Source organism: Capricornis sumatraensis, chromosome 4, assembly GCF_032405125.1.
Source record: "Capricornis sumatraensis isolate serow.1 chromosome 4, serow.2, whole genome shotgun sequence".
In the NCBI taxonomy this organism is placed as follows: Eukaryota; Metazoa; Chordata; class Mammalia; order Artiodactyla; family Bovidae; genus Capricornis; species Capricornis sumatraensis.
In genome coordinates, this window is record NC_091072.1 from 101,635,347 (window position 1) to 101,646,037 (window position 10,691).

Genomic DNA, 10,691 nt, shown 5'->3' on the forward strand with positions numbered 1-10,691 from the left:
TAGGACTGTACTTTGCCCATTAACCCATTTTTAAACCCATGGGAGAGCCAAGGATAGGCTGTACCTACCTATAAACATCTCAAGAGGTATCTCACAGCAGTTACATGGCCCAGATTTACTGCTTGAACCTGGTTTTACTGAGCAAACTGGGATTTGGGACCACCAGGTTTACCATTTGTTTTCACCATGAATGGGACTTCCTTCTATCCAATGTTTTATCCTTGGTGTTAAGGGAGTCACAAATATAGAGGAATGAAGGAGCACAGATACTGGGGGGAGTCTCCCGACAGGATGGAAACCCACACCTACAGTGTTCTAACAAATCCAGGACTTGCCACAGCTGTTTCAGCACATGCATGGGTATGCGGACCACAAGACAGGATCAACAATTTCCAACTGGGTTTCTTTAGTTAAAGGTTCTCCCATTAATAGGACCACCATTATGCTCCAGAACACTTCACCCCTTCTTTGTTATCATATCCCTTGAATATAAACATTGCAAAAACTTGTTTCCCAGAACAATGTGTACTTTAATCAAAACTTCCAAGCTACTAGTTTAGCTTAAGGAAAAAAATCATATAACCTAACCAGCAAAGGCCTTAGCAAACATTTACATATAAATTTCTCAAATATACGTGTACATTTGACCCTTGAACAAAGCACTGGTTAGGGGCACCATCTCTTCAAAAATCCATATATTTTAGAGTTAGCCTTTTGAATCTGTCTGTACTTTCACACTTAACGTTCCAACCAACTGTGAATCGCGTAGTATTTACTAAAAACAAAACCACCCCCGCCCCCTGCAGTTAAACCCATGCTGTTAAAGGGTCAACCGTGTATTGCTAGCTGGGAACTCTGAACTCTGAGACAAAAGAGCCGTTGTCACACAGACTACAGCCTTTTCCCAGACTTTTTGCAAAACCCCCCTCGTATGGGACTTCCACAAATTTCTACGAATGCCTGGCATTCAGGGCACTGTCACCCCATAAAGCAATGTACCACAGAAAGATGAAGGCTGGGTGATTAGCTTAGCAGCAGACCAAGGTAGGCATGTAAACTTGACCTGAGGTTAAGGACCTGAATACAGATCCCCTTATGCAAGTTGTGGATGTTTATTAAAGTCTTCATGTTGCCACAAGAGGAATGCACACCTTAGCCTAAGTGACTTCCTGATGCACTCCTCACTGCTAGTTTCCTCCCCATTTTAAAGACACCAACTTAAACCATTTGCCAGGCTGAATTAATCAAACACAGGTGCCCTAATTCCTCACCCCACCCCTAAGCTACGCAAACTGGGGAGACCAAATGTACACAACCCCCACTCCATCTGGCAACATATATTCAACATGCTACATAAAGTATAATTTCCATTTTATTGTCTTTTCAGAGACACCAATATTTCTTCAGTCTCTAAGGACTTGGATCCTTACATGGGCTTTGGTGGAGGACGTGGGGCAGCACCCTGAAAGACAAAGTCAAAGAATTAAAAAACCATCAGTGGACATGTCCCCTTCTCAAAAAACCCGACCACTGCCCTCCCATCACTAGCAGTGTATTATTTGGTCCATAAAGGCATGGATAGATGTGCAAGGAGATGACACTACTCAATCTGAAACAGACTAACTTGAAAGCAAATGTTTCAGGCATGTATCTTACCAGACTTAGTTGACCCCACCCATAGGCAGAGATCTTAATTTGCTATTCCTTGTCCTCATTTATCTTTCCTCTATTACCCCAACAAAAAAGATCTTCATGACCCAGATACTAAATCCCAGATCTGGTTTTGCTAAATAAAAACGAGATTCAAGTAGTAAATCCAGACCATGTAACTCCTGTGGGATGTCTCGTGGGATGTCTCTTGAGATGTTTATAGGTAGGCACAGCCTATCCTTGGCTCTCCCATGGGTTTAAAAATGGATTAATGTGCAAAGTACAGTCCTATCTCCAAGGATTCAAGAATCTGAAGGCTAAGAATTGGTGTAGCTGTCTATCTACTAGAAGATAATCTGATTTTGGACTGCCAGAAAACTCACAAAAGGCCTTTCTACATGCTTTTGAAATGTGGTACTGGAGAAGTCTCGCTGTAGTCCATGGGGTCGCAAAGAGTCAGACACGCCTGAGCGACTAAACTGAACTACCCCTCTAGTTTCCATAACTCTTTTAAGGTACTCACCGCAGGTCTAAATCGGGGTGGAGGTGTTCGGTCCTTACGGGCTTCCCGAGAGCGATTCCTGACTACCTTGCTGTGAATGGCACAACTCACGCAGTAATGTAGTTTCACATACAGCTTGGGAAGCACGTACGCTACGAAACAAAAATAATTAGAGTTGTGATATTAGATACAGTACCCACCTTGCCCTGTTCTTCCTTGTTCCTTCTAACCCTCAAAAATAAACGCACTTAGAAGTCCGGCATACCTCCAAGATTTCACTCCCAAATCCAACTGTTCAGTTTATACCTAAACACAGGTACACAATTCACAAACGAATGTTCCCCTACCAACTCATCCTGTCACCACAGGGACTAAATCCACACCACAGATGCAATAGGATGGAATGCAGTTCCTTCAGTAATTGTGCCAGCCCTAATGCCTACTTCTGTCCCCATTCCCAATTACCTAAGAAATCTAACAAGTCTTAAAAAGAGAAAACGACGACACCATATCGCTCTAAAAACCACCCTTATCAACCCAACTAAGACTCCTTCCACTCTTAAAAAAACTCCTTTCCACAGGTTTGCCAACAATTCAAAAGGGTTTTTATATTTACCACCTTTACAGCCAGCGCTCCCCAAGTTTTGATACAGGATAAGCACTTAAAGTGCTTCTAGAATCTCATCCCCCACAGAGACAGTCACAAAATAAGACTCAAAGACTGTGCAAGACCACAAAAAAAAACCCCTCTCTGTCCAGACAGGGCTCAAAAGGGCACACAACGCAGCAAAAACACCATTCTCCTCTACCGACAACAACCGAAACAGGGCAAAAGTGCTGGAGATGCTCCAAAGAACAGATCCCACGGATGGGGGGTGGCGGCGGGAGGTGGTTTTAGATATCAGCATACTCGCGCATATCGCGCTGCGAACTCACCGTCGAAAACACTCGCTTCAGAAATGTCCCTGACGGCTGCCGCCTCTACGATGTTCCGAATGACGAACTTCTTAATGGCCTTATCCTTGGGCACGCATCGGGCACAGTTGGTGCAGCGAATAGGCTGCACGTGGCCGCGGCCCTTTTTGGCACGACCGTTGTTCCTTCTTTTCTTGGTCTGCCTCAGGATGAAAATACCATTAAGAAGAAGCAGCTTACCAGGACTTAGCCCCCTTCCGGCCACACTCCTTGCCGGCCACCCCCAAGAAAGCGCGACTCAGATCTCCAGTCCCTCCGTAGAGTCCTCCAAGCCGGAAATATACCCTCCCTCCTTTCTTCCACCGCGGTCCAGGCTTTCAACCCTCCCCGCAATCTCAAAATCGGCCCCTCTCAGTCTCCACCCTGCCCCGTGCTATTCTCCACGCGTTAGCACTCACCATCTTGGAAGCGCCGAGGCGAGAGAGGATCCGGCTACCGGGCCGGCTCTCTTATATAGAGTGAGATCCCTCCGCTCACGCCCCCTAGATGTCTCCAGGCCGCACGCCAAAACAGGAATCCACTTTACTCAAACTTTCTTTATTACTCAGTGTTCCCACTTAAATCTAGGGTAGGAAGGTGCTCTTCGTGTTTATTTTCCGTTGCGCAAGGTGACTATGGGACTATTTAATCAACTGGCGGAAGAAAATTAGAGTTATATGTTTCCCAGCAAACCTTGCGACGCCCTGCTCCGGACGTAATTCTGGCCACTATAGCTATCCGTTTTTGCGGTGCTAGGCGCGGAAGTTGCCCCACGAGAACGCAAGTTACCATACCTATTAAGAGGCCTGAGGGGAAGAGATGCATGGTGGGAGTTGTAGTGTGAGGTTGGCAGGCCATGGGCCCCAAGCACTTAGACCGAAGTCTGCACCACGCCACTGGGAGACGCTGTTTCTCTGACATTCCAGTTGGCGCAAGATTGAGAAACCCAAGGTGGGGCGTGGTGGGAGGGGAATAAAACATTTTAATTCCTCCTTTCAATACATCATCCACTCAAGGGACATGAGTCTGAACAAACTCTGGGAGATAGTGAAGGACAGGGAAGCCTGGCGTGGTGCAGTACATGGGGTCGCAAAGAGTCGGACACAACTGAGCGATTGAACAACCACCTTCCAATGAATCTGGAGGAAACCGCGCCCCCCCTAACCCCGCCCCCGCCCGACCGTCCACCCAGTGAGGAGCCCTGGACGAGTGCGTTGGTGCTAGGGCTGTTTCTCATTCACTTTTTAAAAAATTTCTGGAACCTTCTAGCACAATGCTAGGCGCTGTGGTAGTCATTGTGTAAATATTAACTCATTTAAACCTCAAAAGCCTATAACCTATAAAGTAGGTTATATTACTGTCCTTAATTTACAGATTGAAGAACCGTGTAGACAGGTTGAAATTGAGGTTGGCCAAAGTCACATAGTGCTAATAAGAGGTGTTCTGGCTTCCCTATACTATGCTGCCTCTTACCTAACAAACGGATGGATGGGGAAATAGCCTGGACTAGTGACTTAAGACGATTTGACTCAGAATCCTAGTAGAAATATATTTTACTTTGGTACTCAGTACATATACAAATACACACACAGAGAAGTGAAACACACACACACGTGAAACACAAAGTTCATGAAACCATGCCCTTACAACATAAGGTGCACTGTTATGTTTTATTTTCTTTTAATAAGTGTTGATCAAGCCACACCAAGGTGATTGCACCACTCTCTGATGAATCTGACCCCCTACTGAAAATACTTTGTTTTTTCCAAGTTCTTGAGCAACAGTGGCTATACATGGGTAGCCAACCACACAGTTCAGTTCAGTCGCTTAGTCATGTCTGATTCTTTGTGACCCCACGGACTGAAGCATGCCAGGCCTCTCTGTCCAGCACCAACTCCTAGAGTTTACTCAAACTCATGTCCATTGAGTCAGTGATGCCATCCAACCATCTCATCCTCTGTCATCCCCTTCTCCTCCTGCCCTCAATCTTTCCCAGCATCGGGGTGTTTTCCAATGAGTCAGTTCTTCACATCAGGTGGCCAAAGTATTGGAGTTTCAGCTTCAACATCGGCCCTTCCAATGAATATTCAGGACTGATTTCCTTTAGGATTGACTGGTTGGATCTCCTTGCAGTCCAAGGGACTCTCAAGAGTCTTCTGCAACACCACAGTTCAAAAACATCAATTCTTCAGTGCTCAGCTTTCTTTATAGTCCAACTCTCACATCCATACATGACTACTGGAAAAACCATAGCTTTGACTAGATGGACCTTTGTTGGCAAAGTAATGTCTCTTGCTTTTTAATATGCTGTCTAGGTAGGTCATAGCTTTTCTTCCAAGGGGCAAGCATCTTTTAATTTCATGGCTGCAGTCACCATCTGCAGTGATTTTGAAGCCCCAAAAAATAGTCTGTCACTGTTTCCATTGTTTCCCTATCTATTTGCCATGAAGTGATGGGACCAGATGTCATGATCTTAGTTTTCTGAATTTTGAGCTTAAAGCCAACTTTTTCACTCTCCTTTTTCACTTTCATCAAGAGGCTGTTTAGTTTTTCTTCACTTTCTGCCATAAGGGTGATGTCATCTGCAAATCTGAGGTTATTAATATTTCTCCCAGCAATCTTGATTCCAGCTTGTGCTTCTTCCAGCCCGACGTTTTTCATGATGTACTCTGCATATAAGCTAAATAAGCAGGGTGACAATATACAGCCTTGACATACTCCTTTTCCTATTTGGAACCAGTCTGTTCCATGTCCAGTTCTAACTGTTGCTTCCTGACCTGCATACAGATTTCTCAGGAGGCAGGTCAGGTGGTCTGGTATTCCCATCTCTTTAAAAATTTTTCACAGTATGTGATGATCCACACAGTCAAAGGCTTTGGCATAGTCAATAAAGCAGAAGTAGACGTTTTTCTGAAACTCTCTTGCTTTTTCGATGATCCAGTGGATGTTGGCAATTTGATCTCTGGTTCCTCTGCCTTTTCTAAATCCAGCTTGAACATCTGGAAGTTCTTGGTTCCTGTACTGTTGAAGTCTTCATTGGAGAATTTTGAGCATTACTTTGCTAGCATGTGAGATTAGTATAATTGTGTGGTAGTTTGAAAATTCTCTGACATCACCTTTCTTTGGGATTGGAGTGAAAACTGACATTTTCCAGTCCTGTGGCTACTGCTGAGTTTTCCAAATTTGCTGGCATATTGAGTGCAGCACTTTCACAGCATCATCTTTTAGGATTTGAAATAGCTCAACTGAAATTCCATCACCTCCACTAGCTTTGTTCATAGTGATGCTTCCTAAGGACCACTTGACTTGGCATTCCAGGATGTTTGGCTCTAGGTGAGTGATCACATCATTGTCATTATCTGGGTCATGAAGATCTTTTTTGTATAGTTCCGTGTATTCTTGCCACCTCTTAATATCTTCTGCTTCTGTTAGGTCCATACCATTTCTGTCCTTTATTGTGCCCATGTTTGCATGAAATGTTCCCTTGGTATCTCTAATTTTCTTGAAGAGATCTCTAATTTTTCCCATTCTATTGTTTTCCTCTATTTCTTTGCACTTATTCTTGAGGAAGGCTTTCTTCTCTCTCCTTGCTATTCTTTGGAACTCTGCATTCAAATGGCTATATCTTTCCTTTTTTCCTTTGCCTTTAGCTTCTCTTCTTTTCACAGCTATTTGTAAGGCCTCCTCAGACAGCCATTTTGCCTTTTTGCATTTTTTTCCTTGGAGTACAATGTCATGAACCTCTGCCATAGTTCTTCAGGCACTCTGTCTATCAGATCTAATCCCCTGAATCTATTTCTCAATTCCACTGTATAATCATAAGGGATTTGATTTAGGTCATACCTGAATGGTCTAGTGCTTTTCCCTACTTTCTTCAACTTCAATCTGAATTTGGCAATAAGGAGTTCATGATCTGAGCCACAGTCAGCTCTTGTTTTTGCTGACTGTATAGAGCTTCTCCATCTTTGGCTGCAAAGAATATAATCAATCTGGTTTTGGTATTGACCATCTGGTGATGTCTATGTATAGAGTCTTTTCTTGTGTTGTTGAAAGAGGGTGTTTGCTATGACCAGTGCGTTCTCTTGGCAAAACTCTATTAGCTTTTGCCCTGCTTCGCTCTGTTTTGCAAGGCCAGATTTGCCTGTTACTCTAGGTGTTTCTTGACTTCCTACTTTTGCATTCCAGTCCCCTATAATGAAAAGGACATCTTTTTGGGTATTAGTTCTAGAAGGTCTTGTAGGTCTGACAAAACGTGGTCCACTGGAGAAGGGAATGGCAAACCACTTCAGTATTCTTGCCTTGAGAACCCCATGAACAGTATGAAAAGACAAAAAGATAGGACACTGAAAGATGAACTCCCCATGTCGGTAGGTGCCCAATATGCTACTGGAGATCAGTGGAGAAATAACTCCAGAAAGAATGAAGAGATGGAGCCAAAGCAAAAACAACAACCAGCTGTGGATGTGACTGGTGATGGAAGTAAAGTCTGATGCTGTAAAGAGCAATATTGCATAGGAAACTGGGATATTAGGTCCATGAATCAAGGCAAATTGAAAGTGGTCAAACAGGAGATGGCAAGATTGAACATCGACATTTTAGGAATCAGCGAACTAAAATGAACTGGAATGGGTGAATTTAACTCAGATGACCATTATTTCTACTACTGTGGATAAGAATCCCTTAGAAGAAATGGAGTAGCCATCATAGTCAACAGGAGTCCAAAATGCCTTACTTGAATGCAGTCTCAAAAATGACAGAATTATCTCTGTTTATTTCCAAGGCAAACCATTCAATATTACAGTAATCCAATTCTATGCCTCAACCAGTAATGCTGAAGAAGCTGAAGTTGAATGGTTGTTTGAAGACCTACAAGACCTTCTAGAACTAACCACACAGTTGTCTCCAAAGTTGAAGAAACTTTGGTATCAATGTGACCTCCCAGCATTCAGATCCAAGATAGTACAGATGGAGATGGACCCTTCATTTGTGAATCCTTCAGGAGTCTAAACACACCAGATTCACTGTCCATCTAACAATCCATCGTGGTTTCTGCTAATTTGTAACCCACGTAATTGGAGTTAAAATTTATTTCTCAACTTTTGTTTTGGCTTCAAAACAATTATGCTTGTGGTCTTTTCTAGTTTCAATTTGCTAGTCAATTTGCTAGAAAATGATAGACTCTAGATGGAAGTGTCTCCAGTTTTCACTTCAACATAGTCTCATGGAAAACACAAAGCAGACAATATTGTATGGAATGGTAAAAAGGTAAATAGGACCGAAAAAAGCTTCAGGGATGGGGACAGAAAATAGTTAATATTTAAGAACAAAGTTAATGTTCCTATGTTGATTTTTCTTTGGATTTTCATAGCCTGAGTTTTACTCGCTGGATTTCTGGGGTTTAAGGGAAAAACACAGACATTGGAATAAGACACCATGTCCTTGGGTTCAAATACGAGTTCTGTCACTTACTGATAAGTCTTAGACAAGTTATTTATTCTCTCTTGGTTTTTAATCCTTCACTAGTAATGAATTATTTTATAGGTTGTCTCTACCTATTAATTTCCCTAAGTTAAATGAATACTTGGCACAGTGCTTTGCATTTATAGAATGCTCAAGAACTGGTAGACTTACTATCATATCATATCTGTATCATACATAACTATTCACGTTATGTGTCTTGTATCTCCCTCGGTGTATAGTATGTTTTACATATAGTAGGTACTCAACAAATGTTTGATGAATCTCTGCTTTGTATGCATAGGCAGGTTGGGGTTTCTCTCCTATCCTGAAGGTACTCCTGGTGGAATAATCTCCTCCACTTCTCATTCTAGTTTGAAAATTCTTCTGTTCTGTAGTAACACCTTGAGCATTCTTGTTTGGTTTCCTCTCAGTCTTAAGACTTGTTCATCTTAAAAAACGTGTGAAAGTGAAAGTGAACGCTAAGTTGTGTCCGACTCTTTGCAACCCCATGGACTATACAGTCCATGGAATTCTCCAGACCAGAGTACTGGAGTGTGTAGCCTTTCCCTTCTCCCAGGGATCTTCTCAACCCAGGTCTCCCGCATTGCAGGCTGATTCTTTACCAGCTGAGCCTCAAAACATTTAGTAGTTGGTATAATATGCTACAAGGAGGTCCCCCTCCCTCCTAGCAGAAAAGCAAGGCAAAGGAAGTCTGCAAAAACAACCAGGGGTGTTAAATTACTCATGTTTATTTATAACAGACCTTCAGCCAGTACAGTACAAAACTTACAGTAGTATATCTCCGTTACACAAATATTTACTTACAATATATTACATATACAAAATGCTTTGCAATAAGTCTCAAAAGCTAGTTTAACTCCTCTTGAGAAAGGAGAAAAACTCTTTAAAAAAAAAAAAAAAAGGAAGGGGGGCCCCAGAGGAAGAGGAGGAGGTGAAGGGGTAAGATCCAAGGAGACACCAAGCATAGGCTACAAATGAAACCCTGGGAGAGAGAGAAGAGAGGTGGTATTGCACTTACTTCTGTGTTTTATTTTTTCTTTTTGTTCTCATAACTTCTGATTAAAAATATATATTATATATATATATTATGTACACAAGGAAAGAAGCTGCCAGAAGTATTACAAAATCGCATCCGCAGCTTGGACACTGACACGAAAAAACAAAGGTCTGGAAAAGTGTCTATTTAGAAATTTTTTTGTGTGGTGTTGATTTTAAATATCAGTATAAAAGGAAAACACCTCTTTTCTCCATGTGGGTTTCAATGTGTGTTTTTTGTTTTTCTTACTTTTTTTTTTTTTATGCAAAAGGAGCTAGGAGAGAGCATGAGGATGTTTGAGGTTCCAGAGCTGGAAGGCTCTGGAAAGTAGGATTTTGTACCTAAGACCCTGGTTAAAGTGCAGTGATGGTCTGGAGAGAGACAGAGTGCCCTTCTCTCCCCTCCTTAGCACCTGGTCTTGCCCTTCCAGTCTCTGCTCTCATGGGCTCAGAGTATGGCCTCAGAGCATAGTCCTTCATGTTCCAGGAGGTTACAGGTGCCAAAACTGACGGGGAGGGGATGAGGCACCCCAAGGCTCTGATACCCCAGAAGGGACTAGTCCTTATGAGGTGTCACCAAATACACAGCAGACGCAGAAGAGGTGGTGAAGGCAGGTCTAATAGCAAGGGGCTCGATAACCAGGAGAGTTGAGGGGAACCCCAGATATGAATCTCAACTCTGCTGCCATTCTGAAACAAGGAGCCAGTTCCCTGGGGGTGCTCTCAAGAAGACTTTCCCCTTCTCCAGAGACCACTCTCCTCCCAAGTGGCTCCCTGATCCCCTGCCCTTGGCAGCATCTGTTTATTGCTACATTGTCAAGGAGAAACAATCAACCCACAGTGTCCCTCCCTGACAATCTGGTTCTCTTGGGGAGACCACATAGTGGGGGAGAAGAGGAGAAAGAAGTTTTTAGGGTCTCCCTTCCCATAATAGGATAAGGTAGACTCTCTTAGAGCCCTTAAGAGCCCCAATTCCAGGGTCTGTCCCTTAGCCAACCCTTTACCATCCCCCTGAATTATCCCTGATAGGGAGTGAGAAAAGTAGGAGGCAAAAGAGCCAATAAGGAAA

General features: G+C 43.0%; 1 protein-coding gene across 1 annotated transcript; it reads right to left on the reverse strand.

Annotated features, from left to right (window-relative positions):
- Positions 1-560: 560 nt before the first annotated feature.
- RPS26 (ribosomal protein S26) lies at positions 561-3,931 on the reverse strand. The gene is made up of 4 exons (XM_068971456.1): positions 3,901-3,931; positions 3,089-3,364; positions 2,174-2,304; positions 561-1,462 (listed from the first exon to the last, which is right to left on the reverse strand). The coding sequence occupies exons 1-4, from the start codon at positions 3,929-3,931 to the stop codon at positions 1,427-1,429; spliced, it is 474 nt and encodes a 157-aa protein (XP_068827557.1). The 3' UTR covers positions 561-1,426.
- Positions 3,932-10,691: the final 6,760 nt, after the last annotated feature.